The sequence below is a fragment of the Syngnathus typhle genome, linkage group LG5, assembly GCF_033458585.1.
Source record: "Syngnathus typhle isolate RoL2023-S1 ecotype Sweden linkage group LG5, RoL_Styp_1.0, whole genome shotgun sequence".
Lineage (NCBI taxonomy): Eukaryota > Metazoa > Chordata > Actinopteri > Syngnathiformes > Syngnathidae > Syngnathus > Syngnathus typhle.
In genome coordinates this window covers 12,599,276-12,625,000 of record NC_083742.1, presented here as the reverse complement: position 1 = coordinate 12,625,000, position 25,725 = coordinate 12,599,276, and the positions used below count along the sequence as shown (strand labels likewise).

Sequence of the window (25,725 nt, the reverse complement as noted above, 5' to 3'; positions counted from 1 at the left end):
GGCAGCAAACAGCTCGTGGATTGAATTGTCACCATCTTCCCAGAGTGGGACCATCTCCCTCTACTGGGCTGACCGTCTGTAAGGGGACGAGCACTCGTCTGAGCTTTTGCTTCCAAATTGAACAATCGTCACCACCTCTTCTTTGTATTTGGCCTTACACAGGAACGACAACAAATGTCTTCAGGGGTCCGCTGATGTCACCGTGTCCGGAATGACCAGCCACGCCACCTGTACGCATCCTCTCATATCTACTTGATTTTATCGTCTTTGCTGTTGCATCCAGTAGCATCGGGAGTATTCAAGTCATTGAATTTAAAAAAAAAAAAAAAAAGGTTTGCCTATGGAGGCCACAAGATGGTGCCAGATCATTATGTAAAGCTCTACCTCATTAAAACATAGGTTGTTGTCCCCAAGATGCCACAAGGTGGCAGCAAAATAATACTTTCTTTGATTTGTCCTGCAAAAACAGCAAATAGGTGAGTTAGAATAGGTTCCTGACTGTATTTTTTTCATGTCTACACAGTAAACATCAACAACCATACTTCCTATCATGAGGCCAAATATTACGCAACCTGTTCCGACTGCCTCCTTTCCGAAGACACTACCCTCGTTCCAGATGGCAAATCTAAGGGCCGATACCTTTTCCTCTTCAGTACGTGTTTTACCAATGCATTATCACTTATTGCTGCAGAAAAGCTAATATGTAAACCCGATACATGTCTTTTATAAAATACTACAACCTCATGATTATTTTACCCTTTTAATACAATGTAAATTTTCATCTAAATGTCCTCTGTAAATATGTTTTTTTTCTTATTTCTTTCTTATTTCTTATTTAATAACGTTTTTTATGCTTACTCTTAAAGAACAGCACTTTTTTAAATGCAGTTTGTATTTAACTTTAAAGTTCAGCAAGATATATTTTCACATTTATTAAATATATATAATAAATGTGCAAATATATCTAAAAGTATACAAAAAAGTATCTATAAAAGTTAACATTTAAAAACTATTTGTTTTTAATCACTTATGCACGATTTATGTTAATTTTTTATGTGCAATACATTTCAGTTGAATCTATTTTTAAGAACAGTTCAATTTTTTTATATTAATGGTCAAACTATGCATCATTTTAAAATAATGCAGATATTTTTTCGGAATGAAACATCTGCCTTGTTTTTGATGAATATCTTCTGTAACTGTGTTCTAACTCAAATTGTATTTCTCTTATTGCTTTTCAAAGCCAAAACCGGTAAACTGGAGCCAGCCGAGTTGGAGACCTTCAAGAAACAAGCCGTGTGTCTTAATTTCCTCCCAGAATACTACTTTCTGGACTCGGGTGAGTTTTTTACTTTCCCTTTTTATACTATATATCTATATATCAGGCATCATTGCTCGCTGGTCTTGTTTCAGATGTGTGTCCAGATGAAAGGAAGACCAACGAGGGAGAAGAGCCAACTGGTTCCTCAAAGTAGATGGTGGCACATAGACAGCAAGACAAATATGCCCTGCAAAACCTACTAAATGTTCATATGTAACCTTGTGCAATGGAATAACCTTATAGACATGTAAAACTGGATGCAGGTCTGAAGTCTTAGAGAACACCGGTTAGCTGTAGGTGAATAAACTGCTGCAATTCTCCTCCTTGCAGTTCTGTCTCGAACCCTTTACATATAGACAAAATGACACCGTTCTTTTCAAGGAATGGCGGCAAAAACAAAGTTGCCTGGTAACTTATTTGTACTGTCAAGGCAACATTGTCAATGCAATACAAATGCTCTGCGGGAAAACAACCTTCATTGCACAAGAGGAACGATTTTTCCCGTTAATCCAAAAAGGAGTCGTGGCGCTTTGCCCAGAGGCCATTCAAGGCCGACAGAGGACCTTTGAAATGCTTATTCAGTGCTCGGTAAAAGCAGGTCTCAGCGTGATTATTCACAGGGGTTTTTTGGTGTGTGTGTGTGTGCGTTGAACGCATCCTTTGTTTCCTTCGTACGAAGTAAACTTTTGCAAACCATTTTTGACTCTTGGAGAGCCCAGAGTGAACGCAGTTAGAGGACGACAGTGAGACCATGACTTGGCCTACGTTTCATTTTTTGTTAGCTCTCACCGCACTTTGTGGGGCTTCTGCACCGGACTGTCAGGACCTGGTCCAACCTTTCATGCCAGAGGACCCGCAACAGGTAAATTGGGCTTTATATTAATTTCAGTGGATTCTTTTTTTGGGTTAAAAGTACTTGGATCAAGTTAACGTTGGGAAACAAGGTAATAATATTCTTTTGGTTTGACTGATATTTGTTTTTAAATGGGTTTAGTACACTGCATTGTTTAAAAAAAATGAATCTCATATCATATCATATAGATTTGACTAGTTTATGTGCTGCAGATTTTTGGCAAATGGGTGTACGCCATGGGAGCTGGTGACCCCCTGCCATACCACCTTGCGTTAGGGTCTTGGAAAAGCTCCTGGATAGATTTATCCCCAACGTCAGACAGTCACATATTGACAATGCGATGGGGCGATCGCAGTCTGTAAGTTGCTTGATGCAGTTGGACCACAATGGAATATAAACTGCAAGCTAGAATATAATGATGTTGTCTCACAGAAGCGGTTGCAGTTTTGGTGAAGTCAACATGACAGTTGCTGATCTCTCCACCACATTTCGCAGTAAGTGTAGAAAATAAATACAGACATTACAAAATAAACACAAACCACTTGCAATACATTCATATTAAATCATGATTTAACTCCTGTATTTTTATCTTTGTATATATATGAGACATTTTACATTCTATTTGTGCATACTGTGACCAAAATGTGCACATTTTCCAAAGAATACCTAGCCGACCACAAAGGTCACCTCGTGAGGACATGTTCCAACTGTCTCCTGTGGACAGACACCTTCCGAAATCGTGATGTCACTGGTAGATTCATCCTACAGTTCAGTAAGCGAGCAACTCTCTCTCTGTCTCTCTTTGCAAGTCAATGTGACTTTTAAAATAAATATTAATAACAATCAGCACGGAGTGGAGCAATTGATCCCAATGATGTCGAAGTGTTCAAAAAGCAACTTGGCTGTCTGAACTTCCCAGAGGACTACTATAAATATGACGGAATTTCAGGTGAGACTTTTAGTTGAGTGGAATACTGAATGAGGTTGCCACTCGCTTCAAAACGGAATGTGTGTGGTTGTCATTGCTCCTATTTATTTTGTCTTTATCTGTCTTCCTTCTCCAGAGCTGTGTTCTGATGACAAGCCAAGTACAGAGTGAGACACTTTGAGACAGAAAGAAACACATGCAGTATCGTTAATTTAGTTGTAATTAATCTTTGTAGACCATCGGGCGTATATTCAGCCAGTATAACCATGTGATTATGCCCAGCCCAAAATGTATAGAAAATGGAAAATAGAAGAAAATATATCATATATTCCACCATTTAAAAGGCGATGGCAATTTTATTTTACATTATACTTGTATACACTGGCAAACCACACTAATAAATGACCTGGCTGTTAATTCAAGATGAGCATGGTCAACAATTCTTTTTTTGTTTTTCATTCAGAAATGCAAATACATTTTCTAGATTGATTTGTTGAACTGTGTAAATGACAGGGCTAAATGCTATGCACCTTGGTGTCCAATTTACAATACTGTCCCCCTGACAAACTTTGAACAACCTCCATTTTGCATGACTTGCTGATGTCCCGCTGCCCGCTGATTCTGGCGCTCTGCGTATGAGAGCTGCTCGGAGTCTGATGCGGACGCTGGCATCCAAACAGCGCCACCACCCGTTTCCTACACTGAGCTGAGCCAAAGTAGTAGAGGAGCGGGTCCAGGCAGCAGCTAAGGCTTCCTGCGCACATGGCGATCAGGTAGGCCCGGTAGGAGGTGTCGCTGGACTTGTCGATTTCGATGTAGTGGACCATTAGAATGATGTTAGCTGGGGTGAAGCAGACCACAAAGACAACCAGCACAACCGCAGCCATCACCACCGCTCGAGTCTTTTTGGAACGGTTCTCCACGTTGGAGGCCGCCAAGGCCCGGATGATTCGCACGTAGCAAACCACCGTGAAGACGAGCGGGACAAAGAAGAACACGCAGCAGTAGATGGTGAAGAAGCAGCGATAATAGGATTTCAGTTTTTTAGAATCTTGCACGTCGTGGCAGGTGGTGATGTCCAGTTGGGGCAAGTATGCGGTCTGACCCAAGGCCAAGAGAGGCGCTACTCCCATGAGGGCCAGCAGCCACATGGCGGCGCACACGGCCCACGCGGTCCGACGGCTGCGCCACGTCAGCGAGTTCATGGGGTAGACCACGGCCAGAAAGCGGTCAATGGCGATGCAAGCCATGAGCAGGACCGAGCAGTACATGTTGCAGTAGAAGGCCGCCGTCACGATCCTGCACATCAACGGGCCGTATATCCAGTTGTTGCCGTGGTAATGGTAGGCTATCTTGAAAGGGAGGAGCAGGCCAAAGAGCAGGTCAGCACATGCCAGATTCAGCATGTAGATGATGGCGGGCTTTCTAGGACGGACGGGGTGCACAAATATCACTGCGGCCACAAGGTTGAGTGGCACGCTGATGATGAAGACAAAGATGTAGACCGTCGGGACGAAGGTGGTGGCCAGGCAGCTGCGCAGGAAGCGCTTGGCCTCCTCCGAGACAAAGTAGTGCCTGTGAGGATGATGATGTGAGCCACGGTATCGTCTCACATGCTCAGGCTGGGAACCAGAGCCGGAACCGGTGTCATCGCCCAGGCCGTTAAGCATGGACGGACCCAGGTAGTCCTCAGCATCGCCAGAGAAGGTCCGCGGGTAAAACCCTGAGGCTTCCATGACAGGAAAATGTTTTTACATTATACTATTTGGCAGCCTGTCACATCTTTTTGTTTTAGGCTAATATTTGGGTTTCAGATCAAATGCATACGAGACAAAAGCTCCTAAATCTTAATGCTGGTGTTTACATCTAGATACATTGAACAACTCAGGACGCAACACCTTTTTGAAATCAAAAGGCAATGTTCATTTCTAGTCCTGACCGCACTGAATACTTGTCAATGGATAAGACATCTAGTTGTCTTTGTAACCAAATAAGGGGTAAAGAAAACAAAACTTTATTAACTTTGGTTAAGACAGATTAGTTGTTCAATTTGATGCAAGTGTAACTATTATTGTAGTCCGAAAATGATATGGTACATACGTACACAACATGGCATAGTAATATTTGCATAAATCGTACACCAAGCAGGAATACAGACAGTCAGGTGCTTTCTGAAATTAGAAATAAAAACATTCAAACTTACCATTGCGGGTGCTGAGTGCTGAGCTGTGAAATGAAAACATCACCAACAGCCAAACAGATGTGTGACCTGTGGCTGTACTGCCTTGAAGCATTTTGAAGGTAACGTTACAAGTACAGTTTATCAGGATTGGTGACAAGTGTGTTTTAATATAGTTCAGTCAGGGGGCTGGCGTCGCTCTTTTGACTCCTCCCCAATAATCCCCTAGTAAGAAATTGAACACGACAATCTGCCGTTGGCCTTTTTTTTTTTTAGGAATTATTTGAACTTGAAATTCATTTGATCTTAAATTAAATACAATTGTAGAATTGTGGGGAGAAAAATAATTTATTTCTCACTGAACATCAAAATCACATTAAAAATACACTAGTTGCAGGATTTAAAATTTTTATTAATTAAAATATGCTTTGGATGTTTTGATTAAAAAGGCACTGGTGAACTTCAACATTTTAACAAGCCAAGAGAGGAACGACCTTTTGATGTAACTGCTTAAGCAACATACAAGGGACAACAAAACAATAGTGTTTCTCTATAAAGGAAATGAGAATACCTTTCTAATTAAAATACATTAAATCTTGCTCTCCCCAAAAAAGAAATAAACAGCTTCATTAAATTATTTGGAGAGAAGAAAAAAAATAGTACTACATGTGCATTTTCTGACAACCTTGATTTTGATGAACAAACCGATTGCTGTCATGAGGCACAATTTCCTAGCTTCCCTATTTTCATTCATTTTCCATAGAACTTTTTATTTAGGAGGAAGATGAGCAAGTTCACATTTACTTTAGCTTTGTCGAACATCTTCATAACAGCCACGCCTTCGTATTGTAGCTGCAGAAGGTCCTAGAGGCCGAATGACACCACAAAACAGAAATGACGGCATTAAAATACATAAAATGCAGATTCTTACTCACACTATGCAAAGAACAAAAGCCATTGTGTGTGGTGGGAATATGACAAATTACCTGGAAATGAAGCTCAACTTTTTCCATCTCAACACCCATAAACTTGGCTTTCACCTCAAAATTCCCAACTTCCTCAGTTGGTAAAATTTCAAACGTGACATTTTTGAACCTGGCACACAAAAGACAACAGATTAAAAAAAAATTGCAGGTAATGAATTGAACGGCTAATCTGCCATCTAGTGGTCTCCATGCCAATGGCATTGATAGTTGCATTATTTTTATTAATAAATAATTTTCAGCTAATTCATGTTACCTTGGATAATTACCCACAGCGCATTGGAAATCATTTAACGACTGGACTCACTGGTTGATCAGAAGCCCTTCGATCTCCAGAATGACTCCTTTCTCATGTAGCCTTGCGGCGGTGTACTTCAAAGATTGTGGCTTCCCTTTTTTGCTGCCCTTTTCGTCTTTGTCCACTTTGATGGATCTGCGTGAATTCCTAGCCACAGGCCACAGTGAAGCATGAGCAGTGCAACCACCACAACCACGCAGGACATACATGCAGATCGTCACACTCACTTGCGGTTCAGGTTGTCCAGGCATGTCTTGATGTAGGTGTCATAATAATTCATCTGCTCCTGGTAGAAGGTTGTTTTCGAATTGAGCGCCACGAGCGTCTGCTGGAGCTTACCGAGATCGGCCTTCCTCCTTTGACGGTAGCGTCTTTGGCAGCAAATATCCTGGACAATCACAATTAGGTAGACAAGTTGAAAGGCCAAGTCACACTTGAGTGACTACAGCCTATGCTTACACACCTTAGCAATGTCACTGATGATGTCTTGATATTTGTTTGTGTCAGTGACAAGGTTGGCCTGCTCCAAGTTACGAAGATTCCGCAGGATCTTGCGCTTCTTCTGCTCAAGGGGGAGCTGGCTGTCCTCCAGCAGGGCAGGGCTGCTCTTTAGACCGTCGGGGGTCTGAGCGTCCTGGACCACCCGCCACACAGCTATCTTGGCATGCTCCGACTCCTGTTGATACAAAGTTCAAACATTACAGTATTAAAAAAAACTAAAACAGATGGGCAGACAAACAAAAATAATAGCACAAAAATAACATTTAGCAAAGTACGAAAATGTCACCTGAGGCACTGTGGCTGGGGTCTCTAAAATTTCAGACAATGTCTCTCCAGGTTGAATTCGGATCACATCTACTATTAGTTTCTTTGTCCTACAAAGACAATAGCAGAGAATTATAACGTGCAAAAAAAAAAGCACATGCTTCAAGAAGCCAACAAGTAATTTTTATACATATTAATTTGCCTTTTATAAGGTGTATGGTATTGTAGGATACTGAAATTCGTAGATGAAATACAATGTTTTTGAGTCCTTTGAAAAAGACTTGTGTGGGGAAAAAAGAAAAAGTGTCAACCACTACATATGGATGCCACATATGGAAGTATACGTCTCAAGGTTGGGATGAAATCATCTTTCCAATTCAGCACGTTACACACAGAAGGATGCATGTTCATAGGGAAGATAACTGCCGCTGGCAAGCGTCTTCCTGTTTGGACAGGAAATGATTCAAGTGCCGGAAAGAAAAAGTTGGGTCACGAGGCGATAACAGGACGGGGGCGGGGAAATAAATAAATGAAAATTCTGTATATGCGGAATAAGGGTCAAAGATAGAACAACACTACGTTGTAGCTTCATTCTGTCCATGGAGTATCAAAAGAGTCATCTCGAGCCACAGTTTCAGGCACACAAGTATTGGGACACTTGGCCATTAAAAGGTACAAAGAAGTACAAATGAAAGGAAATATGGGCTTGGTCCCTGCTTTCAGTCTCCAGCCTTCAGTCTTCTTTGAAGGCTTTCTACAAGATGTTGGCGTGAGTGCGTATGTGGCTCTCAAGTTCTTCTGTGACATCATTCTACTACATGCTTTTCTTTGTGCAATGGCAAATAGTCATACTTGAACAGAAAAGGATTTGCCTCACCCCAAAAGTCAACCCACAAAGAGCAAAAAAACCCTCACTTTGTCATAAGAGTCTTCAAGTCTTTGTCATCCCCTTCAAGTAGCTCAAACTTGCTGGTCAGGGTGAGGGAGATCTCGGTCTTGGCCAGCTGGTTGAGGACACTATCCCTGTTGGTGTCATTGCCATGAACGGCTCCCTCACCTCATTTGAAGAAGAACATGGAAAATAATTGACATTGATATCTTTTAAAAGGAACCAAATGTGTAGCATAAACATGGGAGGTACCAAGTAATGTCTCAACGTCAGGGACATCTCCCAAATCCTGCAGGAGCTCACGCAACAGGTCGTTGAGGTCTGGTGAGATGGCGTCCAGATGTTCCAAGAGGAGCTGCGATGACACAGATGTGAAAATGAGTTTAAGATCTCGACACCAACAAAATGGCAACCTCAGTTTGACTTACTGAGTGCGTATTGATTATCTCCTCTATTGAGATATAGATAACAGGCTTGCTCAGGGTCACCATGTCTGAGTATTCATCAATGTTGAACTTCTCCTCGGGTTCGGGGACATCGCAGGCTGACTGGAAAAACACCCTTAACGGAATTCAGAAATTATTTTATTTTAAGAACAGATGAGGATACATGTTGTGGATGCAAAATTGGTGCAACTGTGCCCAGATGAGTTCAGCATTAGCTAATTGCGCATCCTCACCGGAACTTCTCGTACGTCTGCGAGATGAAGTCGTTCATAGGCGTCATGTGCGCATTCTCGCCCTCAAACAGCTTATTGGCGGCCGCATGCTGGAGCATCTTGGCCACAGATCCCAGATTGCGTCGCTGATCCACATGGAGCTGCCCTCCCGCCGACAGGTCAATAATGTCGAATCCGTCGGGAGCTACGATGGCAGGATTCATGTAACGGTAGTAAAGCAAGTTGCCAACTACCTGCAATGGAAAAGAAAGGCGACGTCAATTACAAGCTTGTCTGCGACATCACAGAAGTCACGTTTCACAGGAAATAAAGTGCACAACCTACCTTTAGCAGCTCATCTTCTGATGCATCCGGAAACTTTGCGTGGAGGCAGTTCCTCAGAACCTTGGCGACGTATCGCATGCCATAACTGCACGCAAAAACAACAAGCGATGAAGAGGACTCAAAATTGTCCACAGAAATATTACAAGTGGGTATCAATGAACTTGACAATGTTCTACCAAGGCCGTTTAAACATCAGCACCATCTAAGTGGTACACCTGGACCTGTGTTTAATACCGTACTTTGTACTGAAAGCAAAAAAGAAATCAAATGTGTTTTCTGAATATTCGTATGATTACTTCTCTCATATGAACATGAGAAAGTGAATAATTGACAATGCACCTATTGCTGTGTCCAAAGAATAAAGTGGGCAACAATAATAAACAGATAACATTCATCCAACAATGTAGTAACTGCAAAGGTTGTTTTGGCAAGTGGAAATTGTCACGGAGGGAACAGACTGGACATTTCCCCGTGTCCAAACTTACGGAATATTATCCAGAGAGGACACAATGGAGTTGAGGACTTTATCTGTTGCAGAGCGAAGTGCCAGACTGGAAGCCTCCAGCCTTTTGCGGACTTCCTCATGTGACATGGCCTGCTCCGAAGTCACTTCATAAGGCAATTTACTGAGACACAACAACATCAATACAGGCAGCAGTTAACATTTGATTGCATATTATGTTGTTTTGAATGGCTATCTGGTTTGTTCATGGACATCTGGCTAATCAGGGAAACTAATTTGCTTTCAATGATACAAGTTGGCAGTGCTTTCAACCAAAACGGTATGAAAGAGGCAAATTCCTGAAAGCCCCATCGAATATTTCATATTTTGAGCAAACCCAGTATATTTCTGATTGATCCCATCAAAGCCATTCTGGGATAAATTTAGAATGTTGTTACCTGGCTTCTCCAGTGGCCGTTTCCAGCTGGTTGACCCAAGCTTTGTAAACATCTACTGGGTTGGTGTTGATCCCGAGATTTTTGTCGTCAATGATGTCTTTGACCACAGGAGCCAAAAGCTGACGCAGAGAGTTGTGGCCCCGTGCTCCTCGGTTGAAGCTCACCACCATCTTGATGACTGTGGGATTTCCTGTCACAATGTCCTGAATTTGGTCAACCTTCGACCTGCGACACAGCAAGAAAAATTCACAGTCGACCAGAACCATCTCTCAAGGCAACTCAAAAGCGACTATCACTTGAGTTGATACCCGATTTCTTCTTCAAGAGCAGTTTTGAAGAGTTTAAGCAGCAAATATTCTTCTCGCTGGTTGGAGGCATAGTTGTACAAGGTGAAGATGACAGTGTCCATAAACTTTGTAGACTTGTTTTGGGGCATTTGGAAGATGAGCTTAGCCAAGTAGGACGGATTGGTCTGCAAGAAAAAAAAAAAAAAAAGCAGAGACGTCGGACACGGTTGTCGTGTTTGGAGAATTGAGACGATGCTCAATTAAGAAAAGGTCGACCCGTTACCTGAAGGAGGTAAAAAAGATGTTGATAGGCCTCCAGTTTTTTCCGTTTTCCTTTACTTAGGCCTTTTATTCCCAGTTTATCTGCTGTGGCCAGGTCATCATTACTTGCTTGATTTTTCATATTCTTCATTGTCTTATTATGAGTCACAACATCCTTTCAGCAGAAACGGAGACACGGTTGGTAAACGATGCATATAGGCCAAACCTGCACGTATAGAAGAGAGCTTTTGCCACCTGCAGCGTGATTCTGTTCTTCACCAGCAATCCAATCTTGATGTCCATCAGGTTCAAATCTTGCTCCATCTGCTGGTTTGAGCGAATCCTGGTGACCACTTCCTCCTTGAGCCGCGTCACTTCCTGTTCCTCCTGCAAATCCAAAGCGCTCTGCTGCAGCAAGTGGACAAACTTGCGCACGACTGATAGAGGCGGGTCTGTGGCCCCGGCTGTAGTATTGTAAACAAGAGGGAGAGAAAAATCAATGAAATATCATAATACACAATATGTAAATATACATACATATAAATATATATAATACCCAAAACGTAAATGTCTATTGAATGAGATATGTCACTTACTCAGGGTTCTATAGTCATTTCTTGCTTTATTGGCCTTTACAAAAGCCTGGATGGTGACAACTTCCTTCTCCTATTTGCAAAAATATCAGTAAATGCCTTGCGTAATCAAACCAAAACCATGTTGAAGTGTTACTCACGTGATCTTTAAAGTATTGCAAACGTTCATTGTATGCACGCTTGGCTTTCCACATTTTAACAAATGACTGAATCTAGAAGCAAATCAAAAACAATCGTGTTTTCAAATGGATTACAGTGGACCGTAACTTTTACGACAAACCGGACTCAACATCTCACCTTGACAATTGAGCTAACATTTCGATGAAGCATTTTTATTCTGTTCCTGTATATTTTCCTCTGTTTGTAACCTCTCCAGCATGCCTGGAGAAAAAAACCCAAAAAGGATTTGAACTAAAAATCAATATAAATGAAAATTAATTGCAGAGAGGGGAGGGGGGGAGGACCTGCAGTCGAATGATGTGCGGTTCTTGCTGCCGCAGGTACTCCATCCTCTGAGCATGCCTTTGCCTCACCAGAAAACCTCGCATCCTCGCCTGCAGCTGCGCTACCAAGCAGTCGTTGGCCAACCACAATTGTTCCCGGTTATATTCTGCAGTCACACAACTGACGACACTCTAAACGGGATAAACGACCATCAATATTGAATCAATCATTATCAGATGTGATGTACTGAAGGGTGGCGGGGTACCTGAATTTCCTCTTTACTGAGGTGGCCACTATTGTGTTCAAAGTTTTCGGGCTCCTCCCAGGCACCGTGTCCAGTCTCCAGATTATAATAGTAATCATATCTGTCATTTACGCAATGTTTCACCCACACACTATCGATGCCACCTAAAAGAATTTGGAGAATTTAGTCACTCTTCGACCAAAGTTTGGTGAGTGGAACTACCTTCAGGTGCAATTGTTTGTTGCGTTTGCGCCAGTTCGGCCTGGTACGTTTCAGCACATTCTACGAGCACGTCTCTCAGCCTTGCATTTGGGGATTGCAGAGCCAGCAGTGTATTCTGGGAATCGCCCTCTGCCACCATCTTGTTAATGTCAGCTACTGCTTCAGCCACTGTCAAAAGAAAGGATGACTGAGCCAAAGAAGTGGACGAAGTGGCAAATATGGCATCAGTCAATTAACAGTGGGAGTAAACATTTATAGAATGGTGATTTGAAACTCTGTGGGTTGGAAGTTGAAAAAGGACAGAACGTCACAATGACGCTCACTAATCATATCAACCAGTCAGAAAATCCATGCGTATAAAACTGTCTTAAAAAAAATTAAAAAATGCAAAACGTAACATCCATAGAGCCAAAGTAAAAAAATGGTGCACTGACTTGTGAGAGCTTCTTCTGCATCTTGGTTGGCTGCATGTATGACCTCTTGGATTTGGTCCAGCCACAGCACAGCGGATTCATCTCCCGAGGTCTGCAATTGAACAAAATGAGTTGCCACATTTTTAGACAAGTATGATCAAAGCATATTATTAACCACTGTTAGTGGATATTTAAAATCAATATAGAAGAATTGTACAACCTTTCAATTAACTCGATTCTTCATCCACAACAACACCGATCAATTCAAGATGGCAATACAACTGCACCTAGTCTAAACTTTCCCGTTATGATAACGTAAATTTAATGCCGCTCCATCTCCACTATCTCTGCAACAAGACTATAACAAATGCATCTTTCGCCTAACTTTGAAGGCTAATTTTAGTCAACTTTGGAGAGGGTTAAGGCAATCCCTGACCACTGGCAGGAAGGAAATCGTCATTAGGTTGGGTCCTAAAATAACCCTCTGCAGTGGCTGAAATTTCCCAGACTGTTTTTCTTGTGGAGTAGATTATATCCCAATTTATTTAACTATCAACGGAATACAAAAATGGCTAATTACTTTACATGCACGACTACTTGTAGCGGAGCAAACAGAATAATGAATGATTGCATAACTTTTTTTTTTTACAGTAGGATGACCCATATGTCGAAACACAATATTCAGCAATGACCTTCAATTGCTAAATCTGGCATTATTATAAAATACACGCTTAACAACTACTTGATGACGCTTTTGAATATCACAGCAAATTCTAAACGACGTTCTTTGTATCCTCCCACACCAGTGAGTCAGTGGGCAGTGACTGATGCAGGCAACGGGGAATTTTGTTTTCAAGGCTAGACAGGAAACGTGCATGCAGGAGCGCACAAACACCCAAGCTTTCCTTGTACTTTGAGCTAGCAAAGTTTGAGTACGCATCGTCGGCAGTTGTAGCGCTGCTGCGATGCCCGAAACAAAATTCATAGGCGGATAACTGCTATTCGTGCTAAAAAAAAACTACTAAAACCCAACAATATTGAATTCTTCTGTATTCGGTAGACATGGCAGACATTTTAGCCGGACTTCTCATTTGTCTAATGGCTGTGCAGACTATCCAGACTGATGGTAAGTGACCTTCATCATCTATTTCCACTGTTAAATTTGATTTCTTCGTGTCAATCCTGAACTGCAATTATATCAACTAAATGTTTTAAGACAAAAGCTTCTGGTCATTTAGTTATTATCCCTTGAGAACTATAAATCTGGTTTAAAAAAAAAAAGTTACATCTCTCAATAAACATACATTTTGTCCCCATATAGGCAATAAAACTCGGACTGCAAACAGTACACAATCTGAAGTGTCTCCAAAATCTTTCAAGGGCAAGATATATCAACACAATTGGACAAAGCAGCTGTCAGCCGATCTTCATGACAGTGGAGACCCGTGGCTGGATGTGGACCCAGACGCCGCGGCGACAACCTACGCCACGGGGCTCTTAAGCACCTGGATCCTTCCTTTATCGTACATCTTGGCTATGATTGTGGGCATTCCCTCCAATGCCTACATTCTGGCCTTCCTCAGACTGAGACTTCGAGCAAAGTCCTTGTCCACAGTTGTCCTTTATCTAAATCTGGCCTTGTCAGACCTGCTGCTTCTGTTTTCCCTGGCATTGCGCGTCCACTACCACTTCAGTGGAAACAACTGGGTATTTGGAGAATTCTCCTGCCGGCTGATGACGGCCTTGTTTTATGGCAACGTCTACTGCGCAGCGCAGACGATAGCGTGCATCAGTCTGAAGCGCTACCTGGCTGTGGTTAAGCCCTTCCTGTACAGAAGGCTGGCCAAGACCGCGCTAGCAGTCTGGGCATGCTTCATTGTGTGGTTCCTATTTGCATTGACTATTATACCAGAGCTACTTGTCAGGCAAAGCTATTGGCTCGCCGAGCTGGAAGTCACCACCTGCCACGATGTGCTTCCCCTTGACCAAAAATCCCATTCACTGCTTGTGCCCTACAGACTGACACTGGTTTTCCTGGGCTTTGTAGTCCCCTTTATCATTTCCATCTATGCACACGTGTCAGTGGTACACCATCTTGGACAATCGGGGTGTAACTGGAGACCGTTTATCAAGATCAGTACTGTGGTTTTCATCATCTTTGTGGTGTGTTTCTTGCCCAGCGGGATCTTGCATATTGCACACTACGCACGTCTGTTTTCCAGCGGGGATGACAAACTGTACGGATACTACAGATGTGCTGTGTGTCTCTGCTGCTTCCACAGTTGTTTGGATCCCTTCCTGTGTTTGCTCATTTCAAAATCGGCTGCACCAGAGATACAATTCCTCTCCATCCGCAGGATCCCAGAGAGGCTGGCTGTTAGGATATGCGAGTAGCAAAATGGCACCGCTTTAGAAGACTATTGTTGGGACACAGCAGGGAAACACAATCTCGAAAACATCCGACACTGGGAAATAAACGGGGTAGTACACGACCACAGTAAAAAAAAAGTCTCTTATGTGCACATCGACTGTATGTGCAGCACTAGGACAGGAATGTTGCAATTCTGTTGATTTTGTGACATCATCGAACAAAAATTATGAATCGTTCGACATCAGAAATGCAAAATATTACTCACTGTTTAAAAAATAAAATACATATCCTAAATATACTTCTTGTAGTGTGTCACAGATTTAAAGATTTCACAATTGATAAACTAAACGATGGGAAGTTTATTTTGCGGTGTGGCAATGGAACTAGCTGATTTGTGTTCGATCTTCAAGGCAATTGTCGTGGGTGGCAATGTTATTGATGAAAACTAACTATCTTATGGATTTTATGTAATACAATTGTGTAATTGGGAGTTAAGAAAACTTTTATAGAAACTCTACATCCATTTGAGAACAAAATCAAAATTGTCAAACCTAAACTAGGAGATATTTGATTTGCCCATGATGAGAGCCGCTCCAATTTATGACCTGACACGTTTCTGAGGTTGAAAAAAACTATGAATCTGTTGTTAGAAGCACACATTTATACATACACATTTAAAAAGCATCGTACCTGGCAGAGGCATTGTTTGGTACAGAGTAGAACATCGTGGTAGTGTTTGGATGTGACGGGGTTCACCGCTGTCAACTTGGCAGTAGGGAGGAGCAAGGCTGCAAGTGTCTGCTGATGATCACCAGAGTTCAATGCCTCATTGATCTCTGCTATTGCTATGATTCCTAGAAGAAGTATAGCGGGATACCATTTTTTTGGTTTATTTAATTATGAATAAATAAACAGAAATCGTCGATATTTACGACTACTAACGGCAACATACAAATTAGTGCTACAATCAGAAACTTGGGCGACGTTCTTACGTTCGTGCTCTTCAGCGACCTGAAGGTTGACGGCGTCAATGCATTTTTGAACATCATTCCAAGTGAGGAACTCTTGGCCAGTCGCAAGAGACGCCACCCGCTGCTCGGTTAGGGTGTCAGCATACCTGACCAAAGACACCATTGTAATATTTCAACACAATTTCATCAAACAAAAGGAGCCTACCAAGAACTTGACGAGGACTTAAGATGATCTGCTACAGTGCCATTTATTATATGGCGGCCATTTACTGTTACTTGTCATTATTCTAACTACCAAAAGTCCAACAGTTGACATACCTAATTAGGTTGTCTTGGTCCATGTTTGTGAAACCCAGAGGTGAGTCTGTTAGCTGCTCGATGACAGCCTGTGAATCTTTGGTGTCCAGAACCTCATTGAGCACAGCTACAGCTGACAGCATTTCCACAGCCACGCTCAATTCCTCATGGCTCAGGCCAGACTGAATGCAACACAAATTTTGGACTCATGACACCACTGCATATCTCATAAATATAATACAGTGCCTGCCGGTGGATCTTCATATGAGTAAGACTGATGCCAGGCCATACCTTCCCACTTTGCAGTTGCAAACTAAAAAGCTCATTCTGATAGAGAGTGGCAGCTGTCGAGTAGACAACAGACAGTTGAGCCTCGGGGTTCATGAGCTCCTCGGCCGTCGCCGCTGCGTCGCCAAGACGAATGGCAGTGTTGATGGCTGAAACGGCCTCAAGCTCTGCTCGGGAAAACAATGAGATGAAATGATGGGAATTGAACATACTTCTTCAGAAAGAGGTGAACATTAGGAGCATGTAATTGTGCTTACTTCGTCTTTCAGCCTCTGCAAAGTCATTGCAAGAGGTGACAACTCTTTGAATCTCATTCTGATCCACCAGAACTCCTTTGTCTTCATCCTGCGGTTAAAAAAAATGCTTGAAGTTGATATTAATATGAAACTTATAGCAACATGACATACCCTTCATATCAGTATTTATCAGTGAGTATGGACCAAACATTTACATACTATATACGAGGTTGCATACTGGGTGGCAAAGGCCATAAAAAGTCAACATTGGGGTACCTTGGATTTGTGCAGACAATAGGTGGTAAAATGCTCCAGGTACCAGCCATGGTTCACATTCTGCACACCACGCAGGGACAGCGCTGGAAGCCTGAGTGCAGCCAAAAGAGAAGCTTCATCCTGGGTGCGCACTGCATGATTCACCTGCCTTACTGCTGCTTGGACTGCAAACAGACAAAACAACAGAAGCGGGTCATTCTATCGTCCAGCAACGTTGATGGTGATGGAGGAAGGTTAGTCCTTACTGTTGACAAAGTCTATGCAGCTCTGGATCTCCTGCTGTGTCAGCAGCTCCTCATAAACATCTCGTTCCTGAGTGCCTAATGTGGAGTACTAGGGAAAAATAGAACATTATTCATGTAGCTTAGAGTGGCATGTTTGTTTAACTAAAGTTCCAAGTGATGTTTGGTGAAGTACAGCTGACACTGCAGCAGCCGGAATGTTCTGGCAAGGCTCAGCACGAGTCATTGCGGGCGAGCGTTTTCAGTGGTGTCCATTAGACACTGCAATTGGAACCATCTGCTTAGGCAACAACTTTAAAGGAGTGATGCCTAAACTCTCAAACAGAGTTAGCCAAAGCAAATGACACCACTGATACTTTCAACAAACGTTTTGTTTCAAAAGCTGGATGCGCGTCCACCAAATCAGGGGGATGGAGTAACTTTATAGAACTCTTACACTCGCCGAGGACCGATCTTGTTTACTGGTCTTGGCCTGGCTCAACGTGTCCTGGTAGCCTTGTGCCATGGCTTCCTGGGTGTTCCTCAGCACAGCGTTTGGATTTGTCAGGGCTGACATGGTCACAGATGCCTGCCCCCTGTCTATTGCCTCATTGATTGCAAATACAGCCGCGTGCACTAAGGGCAAGAGCAACACAACAATATTCAGTGCTGCGGTGATTTATAATTTTAAAAAAAAAAAAAGAAATCCACCTTCTGAAATGTAGGTAGGAGGTTAAATGACTTACATGCTGCTTCATCCACTGAGAGCTCATTGGCCAGGATTCCTCCAATTTTACTAAAAGCTGGCATTTGAATACCATACTTGTCCAGTTCACTCCTCATGTTACTGATCTCTTCCTCTGGGATACACACACAGCACACAAAATATAGCACAACAGCAAAACTATGACTGGCATTAAAAACAAGCAATAGATCAAGTCTTTTTTTTTTTTTTTTTTTAAATGTTGTTACCTGTAAATGCCACCTTCCCTAATAGGTCCTGGATCTGGGGTGCAATGCCTAGTTTGTACAAGTACAAGCTGAAAAAAACAACAGTGTGCCTAAGATTAGCAATAAATCTTGAGCAAGCAGTCAACGCCTGACAATCCGCAGCTACAAAGCGCAACTGCAAGATTTGCCTGAATTTTCTTGAATAACGGAGATTAAGCCTGGCTTTTCTTTCTTTTTTTCTGCAATTCCCACCAATAACACATCCACACCACAGGGAGGTAGTGTTGGCTCAGGATTCAAAACTGAATTGACAACATCCACATGAGCCTGACCTCTCGTCTACTGGTCAATTAATTCAACAGGTAGTTGCTTGGAGACGTCAAACTTTCATCAGTCTGCAGGTATCTGATAACTCATAATGAATTATAGATAGTAAAGATAGAGCAGCTATCAGGGCAACTCAAAAAATAGCTGCACAGGCAGATTACTTGGTCACTGAGTGTGTGCAAACATGAAACGGCCTCGGTTTCATTCATTCTGAGAGACAAACACAGAAACAGCTGACCAGCAATAACAACACTGACTGGGGAGATTTTAACGTCATGAGCTGATCAATTGCTTGCCTCAAAAGATGACTCCATGTATCCCCCCCCCCCCCCTATCTGTCCTATTATAAATCTTTTCCATCCATATTATATTGCTGTTGTTTGACATTTTTTCCACCACACTATGTGCCTACAACAACATCTGCTGCTTTGACTCCATTTGCGTACATTTGCGCACAGGGGCAGCCGCGTGGGTCTCCTGCTGGAGTCGCAGGAAGGAAGAAGTCATGTGTGCCGGAGTTGGGAAGGAAACCAACTCTCAAGGGACCTGACACAACACAACAGAGAAACAATCCAAGCAGCTCGCGTAATCTCTCCCTAAATCGCTCTTGTTGACCAGACGGTCAGGCGGAGAAAATTTGTTCATTCAAGTCACGAATCTGGAGACGATCAATATATCAGTTGTGACGAAGTAGGGCTATTGACGGGCGTATGAGGTGTTATGTATGAAGTACTGCCGTAGTTTGAGAATCTAATAAAGCAGTTAAAATACAACAACTGTACACAAGGAATTCTTCTTACCTTAGTGCATGTATGCAGTATACCACCTTGGGCATGTTTTTGCGATCGTACACATCTGTCGTTTCTGGGTAGAATATCTGGACAAAACAAGAATTACATTATTGCATTATTGTTATTTTAAAATTTGTTTCACTATCCTGCAGCAACCAAACACTTATTTATTATATGGCTTTGAGGCACTAATTACCAAAGTAAATAATTATTAGGAGCTCATTCTCTTAAAATGAGAGTGACCCAACATCACATTGCTACACTCATTATGGACTTTATTATTTGTCTTTGAGCCACTAATTATCGAAGTAAACAATTATTAGGATCTCATTCGCTTAAAATATGAGTGACCCAACATCACATGCCGCCGCACGGATCAGGGACTTTTCCATCCTGTCATGGCAATTACCCGCTAGTCATCTCATCACCATTTATTCAACTACAAAACACTCAACTGGTCATAACAAACAAAGCTGTGACGGCTTAATTCAGGCGGAACCATTGTCTATACTGGAGACGCACGCATATGAGTGATTGCGAGATAAGAGAGCAACCGTTGAGCTTTGCACACTCCTTACCTTAGGTAGACCCACTGACTCCATGGCCCTGAGCCACTGGACTGTGTTGTCAGTGTGCCTGAAGTGCAGTCCTTTACTCTAACAGACAAAAAAAAGAAGATGGACCTTCTAAATTGGCTGAAATGACATTCCTAAAAGTGACGTAGGTGGTCAAATATTCAACAAAAGTGGCAGAGCCTGCATCAAAAACAGACCTACCTTGTACCGAGATTGATCCCTGTCATAGATTCTTTTGATGGTCACCATTTTGGGGGCAAAGAAGTTGGCAAGTTTGCCAAGGTAGACACCATTCCTCAGGCCCTCCTCCAATTCTGTGGTGGTGGGCAGCTCTTCTTCCAGGCAGGCTTCCATCCATCTAACAACAAATAGCAAATAGGGAGATCCTTCTCTATAGTGTTCTAAATGTTCATTAATTCAGTCAAACTGTGATGAAAGCCAAGTGTTTACAAACATTCTGATAACTTACACATGCTTAAAATCCAAAATGATCAAACATTCAGTTCAGTGTTGCTGGAGCGGTAATTTATCCAATATGGAGGCAAGAGTTATTGCTGAATTGAAAGGTTGCGTCATTTCTTGGGATCATCCCCATGTTTCCAACCGTGGTCCCCACCCGAGGAGAAATATTGAAGGAAGAGATTTGTGAACTCTGTTTAACCCGAGATGTGAACAGCAGCTTTTGCCTGGCGCTGGGGACTATTTTCTTCTAAAGAGTTTGGTCAATGATTTGTCAGGTTGTGAATTATGTTGGTTCGAGAATCTGTTACACATTATCAGGCAGGCTTGGAGTGACGCCATATTTAAAGTTGGAGCGCCACTCCTGCCCTAAATGTTTCCCTGCTGCTAGAAACATTTAGTTGTGAGCATTTTCTAGCTCCATCACAACAACAGAAGAAATCATGGAAATAGTCATCTCCACTCGATCCGAGACAATGTTTTTACGCAGACACAAATATGTGGAATCATAAAAAAATAAAAAGAGACACTTGTGATTTCTGGGGGCAAATTGTTTGGCGGCAAAACAGTCAAAAAGGGACATCCTGCTTGTGAGACATCACTTCCTGTATTTAGAACAATATAGAGGAGCATGTCTCCTGAGGAGGACGGGGACTCGATGTAAGTTTACAGCTATCAGACAAGATCTTCCTGTCATTGTCCAATCTGTGGCCAACCAGGAGAAACCGAGCAACTGTGTTGCCTCTCAGCTTCAAAACCACAATTGATGACGCTGCACTGAAAACATGCTTTTCACACTTTTGCCATAGCTTAGTTGATTGTGTTATGAGATGTAGAAAAGAACCCGTGAGAGGATCCGTTTTGATGCAAAACAAACTTTGACAAATGTAAACAATCAGCGTTTTACTCTTGGGTAAAAGTTCAAAGTCTATCAAAAGAAGCTCATGTGCAAGTGAGTGGTTACCCCCCCAAAAAAAACAAGAAAAAAAAAAAAACAGGAATACCATTAACCACCACCACCAAAAAAAAAAAGCACAGTTTAATTAAGTTCAGTAAATGGTATTTTCAGTGATACTGTACACTAGACCGGAGATAAGTGGATTCAATCCTTGTTCAGAGAACATCGACGCCTGACCCCCGAGCGTAAAGCCCTAATCCCTTGCTCTCCCTGCTTCATTAGAAACCCTAATCCTAATCCAATTTGACACTTTTTCCAGAATAGAAGAGCAAATGACAAGAGTATAGTAGAGGAAGTCAGAGTATGAAACTGTTGAGTTGGAAGGAAGCAGGTGTTTGGGTTAAGACCTCTCGGGACAGCGACGCAAGACTTCTACAATCTAGGTAATGAGATCTGTGCTCACTGCTTCGTCTAGCCTGCATAAATTGACCGTCTGATGACAAAGCAAATAATAAAGGCAAAGTCCAAGAGCATGTTCGACTGCTGAGACAAATGAATAATTGATGCGCCGTACAACGACAAACGTCAAGAATGGAAAGTTATTGCCCCGCAAATGAGAGCGTTTAAAGGAAGTGGTTTGTCTCGGCACGTGTCACAGCGAATGTTCTTTCATTTTCACATCCGAAAACAGCCTGACACAATTGTAAACACGCTGCATATGTGAAGTGCTTGATTTGTTTTTTCTCATGGATCGTTAAGAGGTTAGAGATTAAGTCAGGGGGATTGTTTCCACGAAGTCAGCAGAATTGATCTGCAGTAGCGTGTAATCGTCTCCTGCGCGTGCTAATTCGGTCTTTACCTGTTCTGACAGCTTCACGCAAGCATCGTCAATTAAGCACTCGCAGCTTTCCTCAGCTCATGCTGTTGTTCTTCTTCAAACTTCCTAACCATAACTAATTCAATTCTAAGTATTCTTTCGATAGAGAACCCTTTTCGCCTGATGGCTCCAAGAAAGCCTTGGGGCTCGTCTGGGGATGCGCTTTTGTTATTTTACCGTTTGGCCTCCTCCAGATGACACAGGTACTCGTAGGCGATGTTCTGCCGCCTCCTCTCATCCATCTCCTCCGCTGACAGTCTCTCATCGTCCTGAATGGCTGCAAAAATGAATTGCAAAGCTGTTGCTGCTTATTTTTAAAAAAAAAACTGACTAATATTATGCTGATCCATAAATGTAGCTCATCAAATAAAACATTCAACTGATCATGTATATAGGTAGGAGGTAGTTTATATCATCATGACCCAAAATGAAAAACAGGTCAATATTGACAGAAGTGCTGCTGTCATGTGCATGTTTACTAAACGTAAGCACAGTAAAATCCACTACTTGAAGCACCAAAGTGTAAATCTAGCCAAGTGACTTCTGCTGGGACTTGACCTTTACCCGCATCTTAATGAACGTGTCAGCCTAATCCAATCACTTCATTACTTCTGGTGGAGTGAAGGCCTATTCGTATGGCTTGACCAATACCCAAATTCTTGGACTCTGACTATATCCTGAATTTTCACATGAAAGATCAAGAACATTACTTCACCGTGATTGGATCTGCTTTGAATGTTTTGGCAGGTCAGTGTAAAGGACACCTAATTTCACATGGGATGTATCGTCATCCACGGGTTGTGTGCTCACCGCTGCCTGCCGCAAGAAAAGTAGTTAAACCAGTTGACTGATTAGCCTAAGCTCCAGAGAAGTCAAATACACATGGATTCATTTAATGTTTACAGTAAAAACAAAAAAAATATTCTCTGAACTTGGGAGTTCGACTGGAAGTTTGACACTACTACATCATGCTACAGACAGCAACACCCTTTATGTTAACAATCTCAGTCTTCCCATTAATTTCTTGTTATATCCGGATAAGAAGTTGTGCAAACCAGGGAGACCTTTCCCCACGTCACAGAAGTTTCATTTCCAGTTCTATGGTCATCGCATTTCTACTCTTGGTCATCGCTGCTCCCATAGATATGAACAATAGAAAGATATGACACACTGCTTTGAGTTGGGTGCCTATGACAATGCTAAGCTAGTGGGGGCATCATGGTGTCAGATGATTGCTGATGTCATAAAAAAAACCAACTAAAAAGGATGCCTTCACATTTTGATGCATAGACACATAATCTGTATAATCACTTCAAGGGACCTTGGAATAACCATCCATTACACACCAGTGCTTCTCAAATAGTGGGGCGCCCCTTGGGGGGCGCGGTGCTATTCCTGGGGGGGCGCGTGTGACCCTGGGGAACAGGCTTTTTTTTGGGCAGTACTAGAATAAAGTGTAATTGCGGGTTTACTACAGCAGGGGGCAGTGGCGCTCTCATTGTTACTTCTGTCACGTTTGCGACAGTGCAACATTTTACGACTTACAAGACAAGTTAGGATAGTCACGGTGGGGAGGGGGGGGGGCGCGAATAGTTTTCTTCTTGCTAGGGGGGGGCGTAACAGAAAATAATTGAGAAGCACTGCATTACACAAACATATTTTGTCTCTTTTTTACAAATGTTTTATATTAAGAATAGCATATGCTTTCACGTTGACAAAAAAAGGAAATTAAACAAAATGCGGTTGAGAAAGAGCCGAAGAATCTGCACTGCAATATAGTGAGGGGTGACTATTCCAAATTCAAACAGCAAATTTTCCCTTTCGCAGTAATCCCACTGGAGTTTAACACGGGCTTTTTCTGCCACACCTTTTTGCACCGTATTTGAGTCTGCCACCTGTGCTTCAAAAGTTCATTGAGTTTACGTTTCCCGAGAGACGATGTTGCCTGAACTTCATATTGTACCACTTTTAGAGGTGTTGTCAGATATCCCACTGTACACATCAGGGGCCAATTGAGAAGTGCAAATGTTTATTGATTGCATTTATATTTATACGTGGAAGACTGGGCCAAGTGAAGCTACTAATCACAAGACATAATGACTAATGTGCACACTTCCTGCACTTTTGTACTAAGTGTTATATATTTAACCCACAGGATGAGGTTTGCTGCCTTTGTGTGCACATCATCATGGGACTACAGTTATTGGCTCTATGGTGTTGACTCATGCTGTTTTTCAGTGCAGTGTCGCTCGCTAGTAGCACTGGAAAAAAAAAAGGGGACTTTTTGAGATCGATGCGATAAAAAGGGTTGATTGTTACATTTGTTTTGAGGGGCATTTTCTTACTTCCAGGTACAACATGAATGAACCTTTGAAGAGGTTTGGGCTAGCCTTGTGTTAAACTAACATTTGTTCTGTTTCCCTGGAGGGACACCTCCCCTGGCGTGTATGCAAAGCATCACCACTGAGATGATCACACGATTGATTGGTCTTATCTCTTAAAATGTGCTCTTTGACCTCATGTTTACCCCTGCAAGATAACTACAGTGAAACCCGACTCGACGCCGAGGCGTTGTCATGTGCTGATTTTAATTTGAAAACATCACCACCACAGCAACGTAGTACAGTTAATGTTTAAACTATGAGAAACGACCTTCTGTGCAGAATGGCTGATATGGGGAATACATTGATGAAATACATTGAGGGGGAAATCATTTCAATGCAAATTTAGTGCAGTCGCCGCAGCACGTGTAACCTTTGCGGTTTAGACAGCATATCCTGAGTATGCATTAAGCAACAGATAAATTCGTCACTTGAAACTTTCTGGATTGTTTTATAAGAGATATTTTACTCTTTTTTTTTTATCGCCAAGACACACCTCCTGGGTGCAGAAGTCAGGTGCTGCTCAACCACCTGCTGCTCATCAAACGTGTAGTCGACGTCGATCCCTCACCAAAGTTACTAAAAAAGTACTTTGAATAAAAAGACCCACTTACTTCCATAGCGTGGCTTGTGTAGAGAAGCCGTCTCTTCATGATTCATCCTGCCTCGTTTCCCTCCAGCAGTAGTCAACGCGCCTGAGCCGCCAGCAACTTTTCTTAAGCAAACGACCAAACGCACGATGAGGCGTGCCAGAAAGAATTGAACTGAACTCAACCTAACCTAGAAGTACTTATGGGGGAAAGGGGGAGAAAAAGAAATAAAATCTAAGAATAGTAGTTAGAACCTTCCCTTGTGACCACCAATCCCCATGGTGTGCGCTCTTTTATGTGACTCCTCCACAAAGTGGTTATGATGTTGAAAGTAACGTAAGAGTCACACATATGGAACTGACAGGAGATGAAGCGACAGCTTCTTTATGCCATCTGCTGGCCAACATGTGACATTGTGTAACATTCAGGACCTGGGCAAAAAATCAGAAACATTGCAACTCAAGCTTTCAATTTGACAATCCCCCAATGTAGTCGGTAGATGGCAGCCTTTGTTAATCAAAATCCAAATCGTATTTTGTAGCTACCTAACGGCACTCACTGCCTGCTGCAAAATATGAACCTTATTATGAAATCAGGTGGCGTAACTCTATAAGTATATAAATAATAATTAGG

At 42.3% G+C, this 25,725-nt stretch overlaps 4 protein-coding genes across 5 annotated transcripts in view; 2 read left to right on the top strand and 2 right to left on the bottom strand.

The window, feature by feature from the left end:
- Window positions 1-3,524, top strand: part of LOC133153762 (uncharacterized) — a 4,330-nt gene extending 806 nt beyond the window's left edge. Inside the window, exons 2-11 of the mRNA XM_061277850.1 lie at window positions 1-78; window positions 163-230; window positions 524-652; window positions 1,244-1,339; window positions 1,414-2,183; window positions 2,387-2,532; window positions 2,607-2,668; window positions 2,836-2,946; window positions 3,022-3,123; window positions 3,239-3,524. The exon at window positions 1-78 is cut by the window's left edge and continues 65 nt beyond it. Coding sequence (XP_061133834.1) covers window positions 1-78; window positions 163-230; window positions 524-652; window positions 1,244-1,339; window positions 1,414-1,475 — 433 coding nt within the window. The 3' untranslated portion in view covers window positions 1,476-2,183; window positions 2,387-2,532; window positions 2,607-2,668; ... (1 more) ...; window positions 3,022-3,123; window positions 3,239-3,524. The remainder of the gene's footprint in view (window positions 79-162; window positions 231-523; window positions 653-1,243; window positions 1,340-1,413; window positions 2,184-2,386; window positions 2,533-2,606; window positions 2,669-2,835; window positions 2,947-3,021; window positions 3,124-3,238) is intronic.
- On the bottom strand, window positions 2,403-5,603 carry f2r (coagulation factor II (thrombin) receptor). Its single transcript, XM_061277847.1, has 2 exons — window positions 5,306-5,603; window positions 2,403-4,831 (listed from the first exon to the last, which is right to left on the bottom strand). The coding sequence occupies exons 1-2, from the start codon at window positions 5,394-5,396 to the stop codon at window positions 3,618-3,620; spliced, it is 1,305 nt and encodes a 434-aa protein (XP_061133831.1). The 5' UTR covers window positions 5,397-5,603; the 3' UTR covers window positions 2,403-3,617.
- Window positions 5,604-5,672: 69 nt separating this feature from the next.
- Window positions 5,673-25,430, bottom strand: iqgap2 (IQ motif containing GTPase activating protein 2). The gene is made up of 38 exons (XM_061277846.1): window positions 25,117-25,430; window positions 22,299-22,398; window positions 20,089-20,245; window positions 19,891-19,968; window positions 19,322-19,398; window positions 18,216-18,283; window positions 17,990-18,103; window positions 17,701-17,879; window positions 17,268-17,355; window positions 17,023-17,186; window positions 16,768-16,855; window positions 16,514-16,677; window positions 16,244-16,404; window positions 15,947-16,071; window positions 15,645-15,808; window positions 12,605-12,695; window positions 12,171-12,338; window positions 11,970-12,112; window positions 11,725-11,895; window positions 11,558-11,641; window positions 11,401-11,472; window positions 11,264-11,333; window positions 10,923-11,131; window positions 10,690-10,842; window positions 10,428-10,591; window positions 10,120-10,344; window positions 9,705-9,845; window positions 9,220-9,304; window positions 8,896-9,128; window positions 8,645-8,777; window positions 8,469-8,571; window positions 8,243-8,384; window positions 7,350-7,437; window positions 7,026-7,238; window positions 6,790-6,950; window positions 6,572-6,709; window positions 6,268-6,376; window positions 5,673-6,145 (listed from the first exon to the last, which is right to left on the bottom strand). Exons 1-38 carry the CDS (start codon window positions 25,160-25,162, stop codon window positions 6,032-6,034), a joined length of 4,983 nt encoding a protein of 1,660 aa, XP_061133830.1. The 5' UTR covers window positions 25,163-25,430; the 3' UTR covers window positions 5,673-6,031.
- Window positions 13,428-15,252, top strand: f2rl2 (coagulation factor II (thrombin) receptor-like 2). 2 transcript variants are annotated; one of them, XM_061277849.1, is made up of 2 exons: window positions 13,428-13,709; window positions 13,964-15,252. In XM_061277849.1, the coding sequence occupies exons 1-2, from the start codon at window positions 13,707-13,709 to the stop codon at window positions 14,975-14,977; spliced, it is 1,017 nt and encodes a 338-aa protein (XP_061133833.1). In that variant the 5' UTR covers window positions 13,428-13,706; the 3' UTR covers window positions 14,978-15,252. The 2 variants fall into 2 exon arrangements, with proteins under 2 accessions (XP_061133833.1, XP_061133832.1); XM_061277848.1 differs by having other exon boundaries at window positions 13,429-13,709; window positions 13,905-15,252.
- Window positions 25,431-25,725: the final 295 nt, after the last annotated feature.